The 20,999-nt window shown below is 51.4% G+C and overlaps 1 protein-coding gene across 4 annotated transcripts in view; it reads left to right on the top strand.

Annotated features, from left to right (window-relative positions):
- The window catches only part of ZNF236 (zinc finger protein 236), a 57,144-nt gene that overhangs the window by 19,939 nt on the left and 16,206 nt on the right, over positions 1 to 20,999 (top strand). For 3 of the 4 annotated variants that reach the window (XM_066353502.1, XM_066353501.1, XM_066353499.1), the window contains exons 5-18: positions 960 to 1,084; positions 1,311 to 1,483; positions 2,637 to 2,780; positions 4,010 to 4,213; positions 5,220 to 5,445; positions 11,187 to 11,459; positions 12,563 to 12,766; positions 13,957 to 14,098; positions 14,738 to 14,998; positions 15,346 to 15,599; positions 16,226 to 16,327; positions 16,861 to 17,012; positions 18,336 to 18,439; positions 18,822 to 18,973. In XM_066353502.1, the coding sequence (XP_066209599.1) occupies positions 960 to 1,084; positions 1,311 to 1,483; positions 2,637 to 2,780; positions 4,010 to 4,213; positions 5,220 to 5,445; positions 11,187 to 11,459; positions 12,563 to 12,766; positions 13,957 to 14,098; positions 14,738 to 14,998; positions 15,346 to 15,599; positions 16,226 to 16,327; positions 16,861 to 17,012; positions 18,336 to 18,439; positions 18,822 to 18,973 (2,516 nt within the window). Of the gene's footprint in view, positions 1 to 959; positions 1,085 to 1,310; positions 1,484 to 2,636; positions 2,781 to 4,009; positions 4,214 to 5,219; positions 5,446 to 11,186; positions 11,460 to 12,562; positions 12,767 to 13,956; positions 14,099 to 14,737; positions 14,999 to 15,345; positions 15,600 to 16,225; positions 16,328 to 16,860; positions 17,014 to 18,335; positions 18,440 to 18,821; positions 18,974 to 20,999 lie in introns of all 4 variants that reach the window. The other variant, XM_066353500.1, reaches the window with a different exon arrangement.

Below are 20,999 nucleotides of genomic sequence, written 5' to 3'. Positions count from 1 at the left end.
TGTTGATCTCGATGAGGCTGGAACACAGGCTCACTGGCCGTGTCTCCGGAGCTGTCCTTCAGGAGGGCAGAGGGCGGAGGGCAGAGGGCGGAGGGCAGGGACCAAGGGCAGGGCAGAGCCAGTACCACAGCTCCAGACGGTGGGGTGTCCAGGGGGAGGTGAACTTGTACTGGTCTGGGTGACGCGAGCCACCAGGCAGGCAGCTGCTGTGCTGAGTGTGAAGGAGGCAGGGGGGGCCTTGGAGGCCACCCCAGGAATGAGGGTTTTGCCCCGGGTGCAGCAGAAGCTGTCCGGGGTCCCTCACACAGCGTTCACGTGTGGCAAGGCCACCGTTTGGAGGTTGAAGCAGGCGGACCCCAGAATCAGCGCAGCGGGAAGATGGCGCTGGAGAGTACCGGGGGCATCTTGGGGGTGTCCTGGGCGAAACCAGCAGCTTCTAGAGAGGCCCTGAGGTTGGGGTCGGGAGAGAGAAGATGTGGCCTGACTCCTCGGCATACACTTGCCCTCGGGAGTGCTGTTTCCCATCATAGCACGGAGCAGGTTGGGGAAACAGAAGGCCCGGTGCTCAGTGGAGCTGTCCGAGTGGCTGGAGACAGGACTAGGAGGCCACCAGCACCAGCCGTGTTGGGAAGGGATGGAGGGGGTAGCAGGGACTCTGGTCGATGTTGGGCCACATTGTTGCTGATACGGTGCGTGACTATCCAGGCGAAGCTTGTCAGCTTGTCTGCAAGAGACATCCTGGCCCCAAACACAAACTTTATCTCATTTCATCACATAGAGGAAAAGTGAACTTTTATGGTGTCGGACCCAGACATCTAACATGTGTATATATGTCCATGTGGGTAGCAGACACACACACTGGGTGGCACGGCCAGTCAGCTAAGCTCTCTGCAAGGACTTGACTGGTGAGACTAGTACAAAGGAGACACCCTCAGAAGCAGCCCCCTGTCTTCCACCAGGATGTCCAGCACAAGGTCGTACAACCGGAACGTCGACAGGAGTGGCTTCACGTACTCGTGCCCACACTGTGGGAAGACCTTTCAGAAGCCTAGTCAGCTGACTCGTCACATCAGGATACACACAGGTGCGAGTGCGCTTACCTGTGGGTGGCGGATGGTGTGGCCGGGGCTAAGTCTGGGCTTTTCCACAGTTTGCTGTCACTTGTGAGACTTTGGGTAGACAGCTGGATACCCGAGTCATGGGGGGCATCCTGGCGGGAGGGATGGTTCAGGTCCGGTGGAAGTGCTTCTGTTTCAAGCCCTCAGATGCCCTCAGGACAGGAATTCTGTTGGTACCATTTCCTCCTCCAGGTGAGAGGCCCTTCAAGTGCAGCGAGTGTGGGAAAGCCTTTAACCAGAAAGGGGCGCTGCAGACCCACATGATCAAGCACACGGGGGAAAAGCCGCACGCCTGTGCCTTCTGTCCTGCTGCCTTTTCTCAGAAGGGGAATCTGCAGTCACACGTGCAGAGGGTGCACTCAGAGGTGAGCCAGCCCGTGGGGCAGGGCACAGAGTCCCTGGGGCTGTGGCGGGGGGCACTCAGGGGACCAGGGCTGGTGGGTCTGTGGTGGGGCAGACCGAGACGCCCCAGCAGCCCCCGCTGAGGCGCAGGTGCTCAGTGTCGCTCAGCCCTGCGACAGACGCACAGCCGTGAACATGGTCCTTCACGATTAGGAACAGGCGGCGGTCTCGTCAGGTCAGGCCAGGTCAGCCGCCATGACGCAGTAACTGTGGGGGGCCTCTCCATGCCTGCACGTGCCCACGCACTCCGCTGCCCGCTGTCCACTCTGGGCTGTCTCGGAGTGCACAAGCAGCGGATGTGCCGGGTCAGATCTGGTGACACGTTCGTTTACTTGCGTGTGGCCATCTTCCCCCTCGCACGCTTTACTCGCAGTGCCTAGTCAGATGTTCGTGTGTCTTTCTAGCCCAGGGGTCCCCAAACTTTTTACACAGGGGGCCAGTTTACTGTCCCTCAGACCGTTGGAGGACCAGACTATAAAAAAAAACTATGAACAAATCCCTATGCACACTGCATATATCTTATTTTAAAGTAAAAAAAAACCAAACAAAACGGGAACAAATACAATATTTAAAATAAATAACAAGTAAATTTAAATTAACAAACTGACCAGTATTTCAATGGGAACTATGGGCCTCCTTTTGGCTAATGAGATGGTCAATGTGCTCCTCTCACTGACCACCAGTGAAAGAGGTGCCCTTTCCAGAAGTGCTACAGGGGCCGGATAAATGGCCTCAGGGGGCCGCATGCGGCCCGAGGGCCGTAGTTTGGGGACCCCTGGTCTAGCCCGTCATTCCTCTTTAGGAAACTGAGAATGTACATCAGACGTCTTCTTTCACTAAACTGTCCTAGCTAAAAGCTCTGTTTCTTCCCTCCCAAACCAGTGCTAATACAGATGGGACTGTGATGTGTCAGTTCATCTCAGACTGACAGTCTTGATTAAAGAGCAGGGTCCTTGATTCTCGGGCTTTCTAACTTAAAGGACAAAGTCTTGTCAAAGGGGTAGATCATCTCTGTCATTTTTAATGGAATGGTCAATTAGGGTGTGTCCTAATTCAGGTGTCTTCATCTAATAATGAAGCATAAAAATCCTTTTTTTTTCTCTTTTATTCTTTAAGGTCAAGAATGGCCCTACTTATAACTGTACAGAATGTAGCTGTGTATTTAAAAGTTTAGGTAGCTTAAACACTCACATCAGCAAGATGCATATGGGCGGGCCACAGAATTCCACAGGCTCTGTGGAGACTGCTCACGTTTTAACGGTAAGTTCAGTAAGCTGGCTGATAGCACAGTCTCTACCAAAATCTGTTGTCTTAATTATGACCTTCAAAATTAAGTAATATTACCTAGAATGGTATTTAGTACCATAAAGATGCTATGAAGCCTGACCTGTGGTGGCGCAGTGGATAAAGCGTTGACCTGGAACACTGAGGTCACCGGTTCAAAACCCTGGGCTTGCCTGGTCAAGGCACATATGGGAGTTGATGCTTCCTGCTCCTCCCCCCTTTCTCTCTCTCTCTCTCTCTCTCTTTCTCTCATTCTAACTCTCTCTCTCTCTCTCTCTTTCTCTCATTCTAACTCTCTCTCTCTCCTCTCTAAAATGAATAAAAATTTAAAAAAAAAAAAAAGATGCTATGAAAGTTTTTCTATGTGCCTGTAAGGGGCTACTTTTAAAATTTTATATTTGTTGATTTTACTTTTTATATTTTAAAAATTTTTATTGGGGGTGGCAGTGGTTATCATCATTATACAAGTGAAAAAAAACCAGTGATTTAAATTTTAGAATAGTGTTAGATGATCCTGATTTATGGACTGTCATCTGAATTGATAAAAATAACAAACATAAGCATTAATTTATGAAACTATAATTACTGCAATGTTATTGGTGACAGGGAATATTCTTTATCATTATGTTATTTAAAAATCAAGTATCCTTTTAAGATCTGTTTCTCCCTGTGAAAGTGACAGTGATAATTTTTTCTGAGACTTTGGATTTTGGGAAACTAGAGTATGTATTTTTTTAGTACGTGTATTTAAAATTGTATGACTTGAAACACACTTTTATTGTTTTTTTTGTTTATTTTTTTCTGTAGGATTATATAGCTCAGCCTCGATCTATTACTTTTGGACTATTTTTTAATGAAATTGTCAGTGTGTGAATCAACCACATATTAAGAGCTTTTTCTTTTCTTTTGTAACTCTTTTTCTGCTTCTATTCTGATGGGGTCTGCAGTCCGTGTGTGTGGTCCCCATCCCAAATTAACAGTATCTGCTATCACTTAAGACGCTTTAGAAAATTCATGGAGTTACATTCTTTCCAGAGCCAGTATTGTGCCAAACATAAAAATTTGTGTGGCATTCTACTTAAAATTTGTTTGGGATATGGTTAGATTTTTATGCTTACAGGGAAGATACACCTGTTTCTTTCTTTTTAACTGAAGTGCAAATGAATGTAATTGTTTACATTTCTAATGAGAATACTGTGTTTCAGGCCACGCTGTTTCAGACTTTACCTCTTCAGCAGACAGAAGCCCAGGTCCCGCCAGCCGTGGGTCAGCAGAACTCGCAGGCGGTGACCGATGTGATCCAGCAGCTACTAGAGCTCTCAGAGCCGGGGCCCGTGGAGTCCAGCCAGGCCCCACCGCCCGGCCAGCAGCTCAGCATCACCGTGGGCATCAGCCAGGACATCCTACAGGTGAGGCGCGCCTCCCTGCTCCTGCCAGGGGTGTCGGACTGGGCGGCACTGCCCACCCGAGAGAGAAATGTGAGGGCTCATCGCAGGACAGGGATTTTCTTTAGGAGCGTGTCTTGATTGAGTAAATTAATAGTGACACAAAACAGGCTTATTGGTTTACTTGTGGACAGCACAGAATTCTAAATGATTTACTTAATCAATAACCTTTTTAAAAAAGTTTAAAACCTTCACTTTTCCTCTGTAAGTGAACTTTCTTGAAAAGAACGGGCTTTTCAGAACTTCCTGTGTCTGTCCGTCCCCATAGCAAGTGCTTCACTGTTCCCTGAGGTTTTGCTCTAACTGTTTGGAGTCAGCACTGGGCACGTGTGTGTGAGTGTGTGTGTGTGTGTGTGTGTGTGTGTCCTGTGTGCGTCCAGAGCACGTGGGGGAGGGGGAGAGGCGGAGGCGGAGGAGGAGGAGGAGAAGAGGAGGAGAAAGAGGAGGAGAAGGTTGTTGTTGGAGAATGGAGCCCATTCCTGGGTCTGACCAGCCAAGCTTCATGTCCGGTCTTCATTTCCAAATAGATGCCCTTGGTCCTCCTCCTCTCTCCTTACATACTGACTGTAAAAACGAACCTCTCCTCTGCCTCTATGGGGACAAGTTGGCTGGGTATCCTGACAGTTGATGTCCTAAGGATAAACCCAACATAAGTCAAACCAGTGATTTCCAAATCGGTTCAGAGACAACCAGCGTTGTCTAAGGCCGTGTATCTAAAAGTCAAATTAATTCATTGACGTTCCCTGTAACTGAGAAATGGCAATACTTGTCCCACGGTGTTTGGGTGGTGCTGTCAGATGTCAGCAGGGACACGTCAGCCTCAAAACTTTGGCAGTGTCGCTGACGGACGACGCCTTGGAGAGGCAGGCGAGGTCTCTAGGTGGTAGCGTCGGCGCGCTGCAGGGGAGGCTGACTCGGTCACAGGTTCGGGCCGTCCGATCTCCTAACCTCCGAGTTTTTTCTGTCTCAGCAAGCCTTAGAAAACAGTGGGCTGTCTTCAATTCCAGCTGCAGCACACCCCAGCGACACCAGCCACGCCAAGGCCTCTGCAGTGCAGGGTCTGGACCCGGACCTCCCCGACGTGCCCAGCGAGCCAGCTGACCCCGCGTCGGAGCCGGAGAAAGAGCAGGAGAGCCCAGAGAAGCTGGAGAAGAAGGAGAAGAGGCTCCTGAAGAAGAAATCGCCCTTTCTCCCTGGTAGGTGATTTCCATGCGCTTTGACCTTCAGGTATCTGGGTGGCTCGGGGCTTTGAAGAAACACACCATTTTTTTTCTTATGAAGGTGACGTTTGTGGAACGTTCCAATAGCATCTACCTGACAGCTGGTGTGTGACATTTCACGTTATAGTCATGAGGTGAAATTGTTGAGCTCTCTCTTCCCTTGGGCTGCCTTCTTCCTGTGATTCAAGTCCCCCAAGCGTCCCGAGGGCTGCCCTCAGCTGTCACCTGCAGTGTGCCCTCCTCTCGGGTGCTCCTGCCACATGCCTGTCCCCTCCCAGCCCCATGTCTCCATGTCCGCCATTGTGCAGGTGGAGTGGCTTTGTTCCTTTCTGTGCTCTTTGCACAGGGGCTGGATGGCTACCTCTTTCTTGAATAAAATAGATTCCTGCCTTGTGGGTAGAGGTGTCCCTGTGTTTTCCTAGTGACTGTCACTCTTCTGCTGTCCCCAGGTGTCTTGGGGACAAGGGCCTTCCTGCTGCACAGCATGGAAGGATGCTGTCATGACTACTCCTCCTGAAGCTGCGTTTCCTCGCTGTTAACCCATGGGTGTGAAGTGCTCCTTTCTCCCCCCACAGAGCACAGCAGCCCACCCGCCTTATCCCGGACCCGCCCTGCCCAGTGGCCATGGGCAGAGGCCTGTGCTCATTGTATCGCCGGAGTTTTCCAGGTGGTGAGCGAGGCAGGAAGGGAAAAGGCCATTGGCACTTATTTGTGTTAGTGACGTGGCAGCCTTGTGGGTCACAGGGCGCGTGCCTTTTGCGTTCCCCTCCATGTGCACCTGCTCACTGGACAGACACCCACAGCCAGGTGCAGCCTCCTGTATGCGTCGCTGCTGGGCACCGCCTTTACTGACCATGCTGGGACCTCGGCGGGTGCCCAGGCACAGCGGCCAGCAGAGGGCCCTTCTCCGACTGCCCCAAGGTCCAAGTAGCGGTGGCTTCCTAAACTGTTGAAGGTGGGCTTCTTCCTGGTTGCCCTTCCAGGTGTGTGGGGCTTAGGACTAGCTTTTCTTCTGCTGAGCATGAACTAGAGATTTCAAATGGAGTTCTGCTTAACCTCACCTCCAGTATTTTAATGTGGAGCATTGTGCTTGCAGAGTTTGAAAGGTTACACAAATTAACTTTTGAGTAAGTTAAATACATATAGACAGTACTGAGCAAGTTTTTGCAATTCTAGTAAATTTTAGGTTAAATTGCTTTTTCATTTGTCACTATATTTTTCTTTTATTTTTCTTTACGGCACATTGTTTAATTTGGCTAAAATTTTTTTTTCAATTTTAACATATGAAATATACCTTTTTATAAAAAATGTGTAGGCCCTGGCCAGTTGGCTCAGCAGTAGAGCGTCAGCCAGGCATGTGGAAGTCCCAGGTTTGATTCCTGGCCAGGGCACACAGGAGAAGCGCCCATCTGCTTCTCCACCCTCCCCCTCTTCTTCCTCTCTGTCTCTCTCTTCCCCTCCCGCAGCCAAGGCTCCATTGGAGCAGAGTTGGCCTGGGTGCTGAGGATGGTTCCATGGCCTCTGCCTCAGGTGCTAGAATGGCTCTGGTTGCAGCGGAGCAATGCCCCAGATGGGCAGAGCATCGCCCCCTGGTGGGCATGCTGGGTGGATCCCAGTTGGGTACATGCAGGAGTCTGTCTCTCTGCCTCCCCACTTCTCACTTCAGAAAAAAAAAAAAAAGAATGTGTAACACTGTTGCTTTTAAAATCAGTTAATTTATATAATCATTTGATCATAATGATTCATAAATCATTCCATCATTCCGTGTGTAGCAAACCCATTGGTGTTGAAATAATTTAAAGAAATGTAATTAAAATTTACAAAAATTAGTTTTATTTCCCTCATACTTTGTTTCTACACACTTAAAATTTTCAAATATTTTATATTCAGCAATTAAAAAAAATACACTGATTCCCACTGCTGTGGCCTTTATAAAGGACTGGAGTTGAAGTTTTAAATAACAAAAATGAAGGTGCCCGGATAACTCTGCTGTCTGTTTTAATAGCCGTTATTGTAGAACACTTCGAATCAGCATGTGACTAGCGTCTCTTGTCACCTACCTCTTGGGGGAGAGTGACTGGCGTTGTGCAGACAAGTTCCCAGCACACACACTGCCATAAGCTCCAGGCAGGGTTGGATGGACTGGTGTGGATGGCACAGGGCACTACTTGTTTGTGAAGTGTCTGCTGGCGTGCCGGCTGCCAACGTGGAGTGTGGCTCAGGCCCTGGGCACTCTCTGGAAGGACCCCACTAGGTCCTTTTGAGGAACCTTGGCCTCAGGCTACTGGAGTGCTCACTTAGAACTCTGGATTATGTCTTGGGCTGCCCGCACAGGGTCCAGTGTTCTCTCTGAAGACACTGGACGCATCCCGGCCATTGCCAGTGGATGGTTTCCGGTGGCTCTGTGCAGGCAGGTGAGGTGTCCCTGTGTGTGCACCTGCCAGGTTCAGGTGTCCTCGGGGCGCTAGGACACCGGCGGGGGCGCTGTGCTTCTGAACTGATCTGCAAACCCGCCGGTCCATCTTCACGTTCCCGAGCTCTGTTGGCTGTGGTCTGGGTCTGGAATATGACTGCCCTTGAGTGACAGTGGTCTCTGAACCTTGCACCGCATAACTGTTTGTAGGAAGCTGAGTGACCCCTCCCCAAAGAGCAGAGTGTGGCCTGCTGCTGCACTTCTGAAGTGTGCGAGCAGAGGGGACTGTCTGCTGTGACCCGGATCCCTGCACCTCCATGTGCTGCTCCTGGCGTCTCGAGCGAGCTTTCTGGAGGCCTCGGCGCTGTGGCGGTGGGTGGGTGAGCAGGGCGCCAGCCCTCCAGGCAGACGGTCATGCTGTGTGGACCATGCAGACTCCATGTCTGTGAGTGTCGCTCTGTGAGGGACAGTCTGGCAAAGACATCGGGAACAGTCCAGATAAACCTGTGCCACAGTCGGCATGCTGCTGGTCCTACCGCAGGGCAGCTGGGGACACCTGTTTCTCTTTATCTTGTGGCAGTGCCGGTTCTGTAACAACTGACCTTGTCCACGGTGTCCTGAGCTTGTCACGCGTGTGTATGTCCCACCACACCACAGTCCCTCCAAGGGCAGGCGTTCCTGCGGTGGTTGGCAGCACACGGTGAGCACATAGTGGGTGCTCTGCTTCCCTCCTTCTGTTTTTGGATTTTTTGAAAGTTAAAAGACTTTCTAATAATACTTTGCTTATACACTTGGAGGGGAAAGCTGTTGTCCGTGAGCAGGGAAGGTTGACTTGGGAAGTGAGGGTTTGGTCTTGGGACCTTTAGTTTGTCCCAGGGCCGGACCTGGCTTCAGTCCCCCCCCCAGCTGTGGTGGCCACACGCAGCATGCAGTCAGGTCTGTGCAGTCTGCTCCGTCTGTTCCCAGGTATAGTTAGGGGACTGTCTTCTGTTACGTCATCATCTGTGATTGAAGATGGGTTTTCATTTCTGTTTGGAAAAAATCTGATTTTCCAGGATGACTTTCTAATTTTAGGTAATAGATATAACAGTTCCCTCTCACCTTGTTATACTTTGCTTTATTTTATTTGTCACGATAAGACCTTTGGGTAATAATTCCACCTTCCTAAATTAGTTTTTACCTATTAATTTTAAATAGTCTTAGATTTTAGTCTCCCTTAATATGATACAAGCAATACCACCATAAACTAAATGTCTTTTTCTTTTGAAACCATTTCTTTTTCTACTTTTTTTCTCCTCATGGTTTGTATTCATCTGTTTTTTTTTCAGCTTTTTTTAAAAATGCTTTTTATTTTTTGCTCCTAACCTATATTAATCAGTCTTGCAAAGAGCATTATGTTCAGGAAAATACATTTTCTCTCCTCACAGTCACTTGCACAGAGGAGAATTCCTGGTGTTGGTATTACTGGTGGCAAGGAGACACAGGATTTTTCTTTTCCTACTAAAACTGTGTCTGCAGCCGATTCCGAATACTGTCCCTTTGTTATGCTGTTGGTGCGGGAAGGTAAACGGGCTCTCTCCAGGACCCGGTTTCCTCCCACATCCCCAAGGGGCACGGCATGTCCACGCTGTCCCCCTCTGGGTGAGCTGGGTTGTGTGTGAGGGTGGCCCTGGGATGGAGGGGCGTCCTCCACTGGGTGGGTCCCACCTGTGCCCCGAACTGCCAGAGAGGCTCCACCACCCACAACCCTGAACTGGAGTCAGCGGGTTGGAAAAGAATGATCTTACTGTTTTTGTTCATAAGTGCATGACAGCTCACATTTATTGCACTGTTTAATATTAGAATGCTTTGGGTCTTTATTTGGAAGTGCTGTAGGAACTTAGTTCTCATTTCAATCTGTTGGCCTCGGGGACAACTGGTCTCTTTGTATGTCATTGTGCTCCTAGTCGCAGGCTCCAAGAACCCGTGGACATTAAGTGAGGACTTACTCTACAGATAACAGTTCTAGTCAAAATTTCCTGATGAATTTCATTAATGCAGCCAAAATTCAATTGATTTTAAGTGGATCCTTTACATTACTTTACATGTCTATTTAATTTCACATGAATAAATCTAAGTTAAAAATGTAAAAAGTGCCTGACCACGTGGTGGCGCAGTGGATAGAGTGTCAGACTGGGATGCGGAAGGACCCAGGTTCGAGACCCCGAGGTCGCCAGCTTGAGCACGGGCTCATCTGGCTTGAGCAAAAAAAAAGTTCACCAGCTTGGACCCAAGGTCGCTGGCTCCAGCAAGGGGTTACTCGGTCTGCTGAAGGCCCACGGTCAAGGCACATATGAGGAAGCAATCAATGAACAACTAAGAAGTCGCAACGCGCAACAAAAAAACTAATGATTGATGCTTCTCATCTCTCTCTCCGTTCCTGTCTGTCTGTCCCTGTCTATCTCTGCCTATGTAAAAAAAAAAAAAAAAAAAAAAAAAAAAGTAAAAAGTGATTCTAATGATTTTTTTATACTTTACAGATTTGTTACAGTTCTATATGTTCTACTTGTGATTTTTTTTCTAGTAGAAATAGTTTTCACTTGATTTGAAGTTTAATATTTAATTACAAGAGTCATAAGTTTGATCATGAACTCGTTTGTGTACTTATTTTTTTAAATTTCTTAGATTTTATTCATTTTTAGAGAGAGGAGAGAAAGAGGGAGAGAAGGGGGGAGGAGTAGGAAGCATCAACTTCTATATGTGTCTTGACCAGGCAAGCCCAGGGATTTGAACCAGTGACCTTAGCAGTCAAGGTCGACACTTTATCCACTGCACCACTACAGTTCAGGCTCCTTTGTGTAATCTTAGACTTAACTGTTTATAACTGGCCTTTATAGGGACCTGTGAGCTGTCTGCATGAGTATATTTTATTGGTGGTGCCAGGCAGGGCAGGCTGGCAGGGCACCACGTGTCCACTGTCCCCGCTCCCGGTGGCTGCGGGGTTGCCTGTGTGCCTGCTCTTCACACGTTCTGCGGTCTGCAGTGGCTGAGCCCGCTTGCCCACTGGGCATGTGGCTGGCCTAGTGACCCCTTGTCCGGCACCGGGAGGACTTGCGTTCCTGGGCCTGTTTGGCGTCTCCACGAGATGGAATCCCCGCTCGCACCAATGGCAGCAACTCTGTGGGTTCCAGTTCCTCATAGTGGGTCTTCTAGGCACCGAGGCTGTGCCAAAGGCCGGTCTGGCGCGCGGGGGTCCGGGGGCGGAGCCGAGGCCTTCCGCCGCCTCTCACGCCCTCTCCGCGCGTCTCTTACGCCCCCGCTGCAGGGTCCGTCCGCGAGGAGAACGGCGTCCGCTGGCACGTGTGCCCCTACTGCACCAAGGAGTTCCGCAAGCCCAGCGACTTGGTGCGCCACATCCGCATCCACACGCACGAGAAGCCCTTCAAGTGCCCGCAGTGCTTCCGCGCCTTTGCCGTCAAGAGCACGCTGACTGCGCACATCAAGACGCACACAGGCATCAAGGCCTTCAAGTGCCAGTACTGCATGAAGAGCTTCTCCACATCCGGCAGCCTCAAGGTGCACATACGCCTGCACACAGGTGCGTGGAGGGGTGCTGGTTGTCTGCGGGGGCGCGTCTGCGGGGGCGCGTCTGCGGGGGCGCGTCTGCGGGGGCGCGTCTGCGGGGGCGCGTCTGCGGGGGCGCGTCTGCGGGGGCGCGAGGACACCCCCTGTGCTCCACAGGACCATGCTTAGACAGTGGAACAGTAGAACAGTAGAATAGCAGTCCTTTGTGCCCAGAACCCGAGGACCTCTGTGCCCGCCGCCTCCCACAGGGCGGGCCGCTGCCTCTGCTGGTGGATACTTTGTAACCAGCACTAAGGCAGGAAGAGATGTGTTCGGGCTCCCATTTCATTTATAGCAGCCCTATTGAGATGTAAAGCACAGATCGTAAAACTCAGTTCTACTCGACTGTACCATTGAGAATTGTGCCACCCACACCGCTACCTAATTTTCACACAGAAGCACCCCAAAAGGAACTCCAGCCTGTTAGCAGTAACTTCCCCACCCGCCTGGGGTCCCTGGGCGGAGCCGACCACGTGGATGAGCCTTTGAAAAGCTGAAATGAGTCAGTTTTGTTTTATATCCTTCTGTGGAAGCGGTGTCTTCATTTACTGACAACGCTGTAGAAGGAGGAAGTTGTCTTCAGAAAAGGGGACAGTAGAGGGTTGTTGAGAGCGTATCAATACTGTTATCACCAGCAGCAGTGTTATTCACAATTGATACCAGCTTGTGTCCTAAGTGCCAATCATTGCTGGGTGCTCCTGAAACACGAGTGTGCACAACCGCGGTGCAGAAAGCCCGCAGGCAGGTGCGTGACCCTGGAGAGAGGGCAGTTCATACACTTGAATATTTTTAATGACTGCTAGTAGTTTGAATATCCATATTTCACTTTGTCCTAAAGGTGGTAATGCTTTTTTTTTTTTTTTTTACTTAAAATGCATTTATTACATGCCTTAACATCCATCATATGAACTATATGCAAGCAGAGGAAAAGAAGTAATTTATAATAGCCAGGAAACTATCCATGAATGACAAACTGAATATTCAAATAGATAGTAAAATACTAGAGCTTTATGTCAGCATAAATGTTATGGTGTATTCCATGAAATAATTCTGTGCTGTACTTTTGTCTTTCATTAGGAGTCAGACCTTTCGCTTGTCCTCACTGTGACAAAAAATTCCGAACCTCAGGCCACAGGAAGACCCACATAGCTTCCCACTTTAAACATGTGGAGTTGAGGAAGATGAGGCACCAGCGGAAACCCGCGAAGGTCCGTGTGGGCAAGGCCAGCGCTCCGGTCCCCGACATTCCTTTGCAAGAGCCCATCCTCATAACTGATGTAGGTAAGGTTCTCTTCCCTTCAGGACCCTGCAGAGGGTCCGTGACGTTACGGTCCACACATGGTATCAGCAGGCCGTCACCTGGGTCTGCACACGAGCGACATGATTCACCTGAGCTGCCGCATTCTCTTCGATGTCATTTCTCTCTGTGACTCGTGATTGTTGGCGGTGGGAGTAGAAATGAAAACACAGGTGTAAGTGACCTTGGAGAAGACAAGTGTTGCCTCCAGGACTGGCAGCGGCAGACTTGAGACGGGAGGGCCGTTCTCAAAGGTTCCCGAGTGCCCGGCCCTGCACGTAGCCAGGAGAGCGGGTAGGAGAAAGTCAGTCTTAGGGAGAGAAGCAAGCTCTCGTGTGGACAGGCGGGGCGTCAGGACGGTACCTGTTAGCGGTCATCACGTGGGAGTGAGTGGCACAGTGGAGGGGGGGGAGATGGTGGCTGAGTGGGGGTCGTGGCCGACGGTTCCTGTCGTGGAGGTCAGCCATGTGGGACCACGGACGCCCTCCCCTGACACTTTGTAAACCTGCATTTACTCGGGTTCAGTGTGCGTTCCTCCTGAGTCGTGGGATACCACGGGGCGTGATCGGGACATAGCACACTGCGATCACCAAGGGAATCCCTTATCTGTGTAAAACCTGGATAGTTGAAGTTTTTACATAAGCTAGTAACTTCTCTATCTGCAGGTATTCCTTTAGTAAAATTCCTGTGAAAATGCTCACTCTTTCAGAACAAAAGATCGGGTCAGAATCATTTCTGTTTTGAGTTTATTATAGCATGTCCTGTACATTCTCCATACTAAACAAATAAGGGACTCAAGGTCCAGTTAACCTTAATTTTGGATATACTTAGGTAAATTTCTCACCAATAAATGCTCATAAAGTAAATGTAGATATCCATTAAAATTGGCTCTAGAACCAAGGGAACTGCTGTGACAGTGTAGGTATCCTTTACGTTGAAAAACCATTTTGTGTTAACTTTACACGTATTTCCCAGTAGGTATTCTTTAAGTAAGCCAGTCGCTAGCACAGTTAACATTGTGATTAATATTAGAATCTATCACTTGGATCTATACATTGGAATCTATACTTAAATGCCTCAAAATTTTCATCTTCTGGGTAAAACAAATGCCTGTGACCTTATGTTTTTAGTGGCCCTGACGGTGACTGATTCCTGATTTTTGCTTGGTTTGCAGGTCTTATCCAGCCCATTCCCAGAAGCCAGTTTTTTCAAAGTTATTTTAATAATAATTTTGTAAACGAAGCTGACAGGCCGTACAAATGTTTTTACTGCCACCGCGCTTACAAGAAGTCCTGCCACCTTAAGCAGCACATCAGGTGAGGCTGCGTGGGCGGAGACGGAGACGAAAGGCAGCAAGGTCTGCTGACGAGGGGGAGGGAGCAGTGCAGCTCTCGGAACTTCAGATGTCACTTTTGACCTCCAGCTCTTTTCTTGTTTGTTTATATATATTTTTATTCCTTAGTGTCTTGACTGAAATATTTTACCCAGAGATTGCCATTGAATTTTATCTGCAGTCCTGTTATATTTAAGTGTTTGCCATTCTAGGCTACATTGAAGGAGTGTTTGGGTGGTTTCAGTAGAGTTACGCTCTTTAACAGTTTTTCAGGTGTGTGGATCAGAGTGTAGGTTACCTCTCATGCTGGCAACAGTGACAAGAAAGTAGAACCATGATCATGGGAGTTGGGCCATGAAAGAGGGGCAAGACCGAAAATAGCCTGGGGCCTGGGCTCTGGCTTGTTTGTGCTGTGTGCCGGCTGGGTGACCTCGGGCCAGCCTCCCGTGTGCTGCTGGTGACGGAGGTTCTCCTGGTGGCGTGGGCAGGGCGGCGTCTGCCCCGCTCCATCTGAGAAAGAGTCCGAGTGAAGTCCCGTGCAGGGGAGGGGGGGCCTTCTGAGGGCTGAAGCATCGAAGAGTGTCAGATGTGCGCCCGTTCCCTGACCTGTCTGTCCCTTCAGGTCACACACGGGCGAGAAGCCTTTCAAGTGCTCTCAGTGCGGACGAGGCTTCGTGTCAGCCGGGGTGCTCAAAGCCCATGTCCGGACGCACACAGGGCTCAAGTCCTTCAAGTGTCTGATTTGCAGCGGAGCCTTTACCACGGGCGGCAGCCTGCGGCGGCACATGGGCATCCACAATGACCTGCGGCCCTACATGTGCCCCTACTGCCAGAAGACCTTCAAGACCTCCCTGAACTGCAAGAAGCACATGAAAACCCACCGGTAGGGAGCGCGCGGCCAGCCCCTGTGGGACCCCCGTCCCTCTCGCGTGGTGGGGGGCCGTCATCTGCTTTCTGCATTACTGCTTCTGCTTTGAGGGGTGTGGGCTAAAATCAGTATGTTAGTGTCAAAGGATCTGTTGAGAACAACAGGCATTTTTAACTTAAACTTTTATTTTTGATGTCACACTGAAGTCTGCTTGGGGGAAGTGCTTTGGAGGGTCTTGAAAACTGAGAATAACAGATGAAGTGTTTAACATAAAATGTAATGGAGTTAGTGCTTGGTAGCAGTCACAGGGTCACCGCTGGCTGGCAGCCTCTGACTTGTGCGTCCTGGTTGGTCTTTGGAAGCTATGAGCTCGCTCAGCAGCTGCAGCAGCACCAGCAAGCCGCCTCGCTCGACAGCGGCGCTGTGGACCCGCAGGACGTGCACGTGTCCACTCAGATGCAGGTGGAGGTCGGGGGCAACGGGCTGCCGCCATCGGCAGATGTGGTCGTCTCGAACCCTGAGGCGATGCTGGACCTGGAGCCGCAGCACGTGGTGGGCGCTGGAGACGCAGGGCTGGGCCAGCCGCTGGCCGAGCCCCACCTGGAGGCGGATGAAGGTACGCGGTTCAGGAGTTTAACTCCAGAACTATTCCTATTCGAAAAGGGCTGTCGCCTTGGTTCTCCCTCAGGCTCTGTAGCACCTCCATCATCTCCACGTCACAGCGGGTGCAGTGTCCCTGTGCATTAGAGGCTTTGCTGCACATTGTCGGGGGCCTGCAGGGCCTCGGGCTCCTGAGCCAACATGTTGCTTCCTCCACCGACAGTCTTGCTACAGAAATGCCGGTGCAAGTGGACACTGAGCTCGGTGCTGCGGCTGGTGGCGTCTGGCATAGGCCTCTGTCTTGTGCAGGCCTGTTGGCCAGGTCGTTCGCTGGCCAGTGTACTGTTTTGTTCTGTGGGTGTCCCAAAATGCACTTAGTCTGTGAACAGGGTTTTGTGGGTGCTATCCTTCCTGCAGCCTGGAACAATGCACCTCTGAAACGGGTTAGAGACCTGTTGCCTGTGGTGACTGAGAACCCTGTGGAGGGAGGTCTGTGTTCCAGGGTGGGCTGTGCAGGGTGTCCTGGGGGACAAGGCGCTGCCGAGACCGTGACTCAGACAGGTGGAGCCGCCTCAGGGAGGCTGGCTGTGGAAAGCTGACCGCAGCACCGATAACCCGTGCTTGTTTCTGCGTTGTCCCCAGACAGGTTTGTGGCCCCGCAGCACGCGCTGCCCACGCATGTGGACCAGTTTGAGGAGCAGGCCCCTCCACAGCCATCCTTCGAACAGGCTGGCTTGTCCCAGGGTCAGTGCTGCTCCCCGTGGGGCTGTCCGTGTGCTGTCCCCACAGCCTGGCTGTCTCTGCTGGGGGCTCTGAGATGGACAGCTTCAAGCCAAGCAGCTTTGTGTATGGAGAATGTGTGTGTGAGTGTGAGCGTGTGTGTGTGTGTGTGAGTATATGTGCATGCATGAGTGTGTGTGTGTGTGTGTGTGTGTGATGTGTGATGTGCTCATGTTTACTGGAAAGCTACTTAAATGACCATATCCCGAGCAGCTTGTAGCCAGGAAGAGGAGGTTGAGTGGAAACGGGACTTGAGGTGCTGGGCTGTGGGCGATGGGCTGGCAGCCTCTGTGTGGCCCAGCCTGGAACCCCCCCCCCCTCCACGCTCACCGAGGACCCCCAAAGCCTGCTGATCGTGACCGCTCCTGCTTCTAATTCACAAAGCAGCCCTGTCCCTTTCAGCGTCTTTATTTATAAAACCAACGGGTTTTTTTCTTTACCTTTTATGTGTAACTTGAATAACTTTTGTAGAACTCATATTTCCTGACTTATTTCAGGTTTTGCGGTGACTGACACATACAGCCAGCAGCCTCCGTTTCCCCCTGTGCAGCAGCTGCAGGACTCCAGCACCCTGGAGTCACAGGCCCTCGCCACGAGCTTCCACGAGCAGGGCCTGCTGCCGGTGCCCAGCTCTGAGCCCATGGCTGTGGTGAGTGTCACAGCAGGGTCACGTGTCCTCACGCGGTGTCACGGCAGTGTCACATATCCTCACGTAGAATGTCTTTCATTTCTCACTGTAACCATTGAGCTTGCCTGCCTGAGAGGCCATGCTGACTCTTTATAACAGAGATGATCGCATCCCATGTGAAGACTTTCTTCTTACAACATTTTAGTTTTACTAAACACCTTCATTACCATGGTGGGGCTTTTGCCTTTTTGGTTCAATGCCGGGACAGCCCGTACTGCTGTGTAATAACATCTGAAGAATGTTGCGTTCGCCACAAAAGCAAACATTTGTACATTTGGAATCTGACAAGAAACATGTTAGAATAAAAATACAATGAAAGCTGACATAGTAAAAATAAATATTTAAATGCATAATTTAAAATTTTTATCTTAGTCAACCTGAAGACGTTTAAGTTAGGGTTTTGATATTTGCCATTTTGGGGAAGTTTTCAATAGTTATGAAAATGATTGGCCAGTCGTTCTCTCGCTCGAAAAGTGGCTGCTGGCGGCCCTGCCCCGTGCCGACTGGGGCTGGTAGCCCTGCCACCCGCAGGCCCGGGGCTGCTCCCTCTCTCCCTGTGGGGTGAGGTGACAAGACAGGAAAGTCTGTTTCCAGAAATTAGACCCTTTATTTCCTCTCAGAATGGAGTAGACGGACAGGCAGGCTCTTGTTAGGATATGCAAAAGAATATGGAAAAATCAGCTTTATGCTAGATTAAACTTTGTATAACATAAGTTATTAGGAAATAAATACAGTAAGTATTTAATAAAATTGGTGCAGATGATTTTATTACTAATCTGGTCCAGTAATGGCAATGAACTGCTTGGAGGTTCTCCCTTTTATTTTTATTTCTTTTTCTGCAGTGAGAAGCGGGGAGGCAGAGAGACAGACTTCCGCATGCGCCCAACCGGGATCCACCTGGCACGCCCACCAGGGGCGATGCTCTGCCCATCTGGGGCATCGCTCTGTTGCAACCAGAGCCACTCTAGTGCCTGAGGCAGAGGCCACAGAGCCATCCTCAGCGCCCGGGGCCAACTTTGTTCCAATGGAGCCTTGGCTGTGGGAGGGGAAGAGAGAGAGAGGAAGGAGAGGGGGAGGGGTGGGGAAGCAGATGGACGCTTCTCCTGTGTGCCCTGGCCGGGAATTGAACCCAGGACTTCCACACGTCAGGTCGACGCTCTCCTGCTGAGCCAACCAGCCAGGGCCTAAGTTCTCCCTTTTAAACCGTGTCTCTGAATGACTCCAGGGTTAGTCGTTTTGTGTTTATTCGTAGACCCTCAAGTAGCTTCACTGGTTAAATTTCAGACAACTCCTTTGATTCAAGAGTCATCCCAGGAGGAGCTGGACCTGCAAACGCCACGCCGCCCGTTCCTGGAGGACAGCGAGGACCAGAGCCGGCGCTCCTACAGGTAGGCGGTCACCTGCACGTGGTCTGACCTGTGGGGCTCCCCGCTGCTGCCCGGCAGCCCACCTGCCATGCCCAGGTTCCGTCGTCACCCCTGCTTACAGACAGAGGACCCGGATGGAAGATGTTCACTTGCTTCCGTTTCTTCTGCTGATGCGTGACGGGGCTGGGGTTGGGGCGTAGCTGCCTCTCGGCCCCGACATGTGACCGGCTGGGCAGAGCTCCCTGCCACCACCATGAGCCCCTGTTTGCAGAAACCGTCTAGATTTCTATTGTGCCTTTTCGTCTGGGGCTCTTTTGTGATTTATATACAACCACCTGCATGCCAGGTACAGTGTGGTTGTAAAGACAGTTTTTAAATCCATTTGGCTGCCTGTGTGTTGCAGGTGTGACTACTGCCACAAGGGCTTCAAGAAGTCTAGCCACCTGAAGCAGCACGTGCGCTCGCACACTGGCGAGAAGCCCTACAAGTGCAAGCTCTGTGGGCGCGGCTTCGTCTCCTCCGGCGTCCTCAAGTCCCACGAGAAGACGCACACAGGTCGCGGTCCACCCCGCACTGGGCCGGGTGCTCCTGGCTGGGGGGTTCAGGGGTCGTGGTGCCCCCTCCACTGCGTGGTTCTGGGCGCATCCTCATAGCCAGGGGAGTGCTGCACCTCGGTGCCCCCGGCCCAGGTGGCCGCTGCCGACTTGCTGTCCCCGCAGGGTCCCCTCTCTGGACATTGGCGCACAGGGAGCCCTGTGGCCCTCTGCGTGTGCTCGTCGGAGGTCGCTCCTCCCTGCCCCAGCCATGCCCATGGCACGCACAGAGGCCACGGCCCGTGTCTCCCCGCTGCTGCGGGACAGCTGAGGAGTGCCCTGGGATGCTGTAGGCAGCACCCTGCTGTGGACACCACACCCCAGCCTCAGTGTGGATGTCTGGTTTCACCTCCCTCTCTGGGGGCGGAGTGGCTGGGTCCTGGGACACGCTGTTTGCACTTTGGAGTTTTACTTCCTCCTCAGTGCCGTCCCGGGAAGCCTGTCCTCCAGCGGGGAGTGGGGTGTGACCCCGCGTTCCTGTCCTCCAGCGGGGAGTGGGGTGTGACCCCGCGTTCCTGTCCTCCAGCGGGGAGTGGGGTGTGACCCCGCGTTCCTGTCCTCCAGCGGGGAGTGGGGTGTGACCCCGCGTTCCTGTCCTCCAGCGGGGAGTGGGGTGTGACCCCGCGTTCCTGTCCTCCAGCGGGGAGTGGGGTGTGACCCCGCGTTCCTGTCAGCGCCGCCTGCGCTGTGTCTCTTTCCTGTCAGAGCCCCTGTTGGGGGTGAGCCTGTGTCTCACTGGGGACTTGACTTGCATTTCTTTCATGGCCCATGATGGGGAGCCTCTTCCTGTGGGCCTGTTGAGAAACGTGTACTCTGATCCTGTGCCATTTTCACTTAGGTTATTAATGCTCTTATTCAGTTGTAAGAGGTTTTTGTTTGTCTGGTATTTTTCTGAAGTGAGAAACAGGGAGGCAGAGAGACAGACTCCTGCATGCACCCGACCAGGATCCACCCGACATGCCCACCAGGGGGCGATGCTCTGCTCATCCGGGGCGTCACTCTGCCGCAATCAGAGCCACTCTAGTGCCTGAGGCAGAGGCCATGGAGCCATCCCCAGCGCCCGGGCCAACTTTGCTCCAATGGAGCCTTGGCTGCAGGAGGGGAAGAGAGAGACAGAGTGGAAGGAGAGGGGGAGGGGTGGAGAAGCAGATGGGCGCTTCTTCTGTGTGCCCTGGCCGGAAATCGAACCCGGGACTCCTGCACGCCAGGCCAACGGTCTACCACTGAGCCAACCAGCCAGGGCCAAGAGTTTTGTAACATACTATTTATCAGATAATAGGATTTGCGGTTAAATGTGTTTTAAATATATCAGTTCTATTTAACATATTTACTACCTTAATAATACATCTGTTTACTATGAATATGTATTCTTATAAGGCTTTACTTGAAAGTAGAGTTACACTGCTTCAAAGCATACAGCGAGACAAGGAGCAGTTTGGGGGGCTCATCCGTAGGTTGGTGGCTAGGCAGCAGTTTTGAGGTGAGAACTTTGAGGGCCCCCCAGGAGGCAGCATGGCCTCTCAGAGCGAGGCCGGGGATCACATGCAGCTCCTACAAGGAGCAGGCCTCCATCCACTTCTGGTTTAGAGAGTCAGGGTGGCCCCTAAGTGGAGAGAAGACAGGTCAGAGGAAAACACCGCTTACTTCCCTGTCATCAAGAGACCGGGCCTTCTAATTCAGGCGGTATTTGCAAAGAAAGCTGTCGAGAGGCATGCAGGCGGCTCTAAGGACCTCTGACCCTTGCTGGGAGCGTGAACAAACATGGACTCGAAGCCGACTCTGGCGCAGAGCCCACAGACACATTGGCAGCTCAATGGAGAGACTGGGGTCGGATACCTTGGCGTTAGTAGAGAGATGCTCCTGGAGCATCCGTGCTGCCCGTGAGCGCCATAGGATGCTGTCGGCGTCCAGGCTTGGAGTCCGTTCCGGAAAACCGGTGGTCACAGCTGATAAGCGGCCTTTAATCGTGTGGTTCTTTGAGAGTGTCT

Source organism: Saccopteryx leptura, chromosome 11 (assembly GCF_036850995.1).
Source record: "Saccopteryx leptura isolate mSacLep1 chromosome 11, mSacLep1_pri_phased_curated, whole genome shotgun sequence".
Taxonomy (NCBI): Eukaryota; Metazoa; Chordata; class Mammalia; order Chiroptera; family Emballonuridae; genus Saccopteryx; species Saccopteryx leptura.
This window is presented reverse-complemented; position numbering and strand designations above follow the sequence as displayed.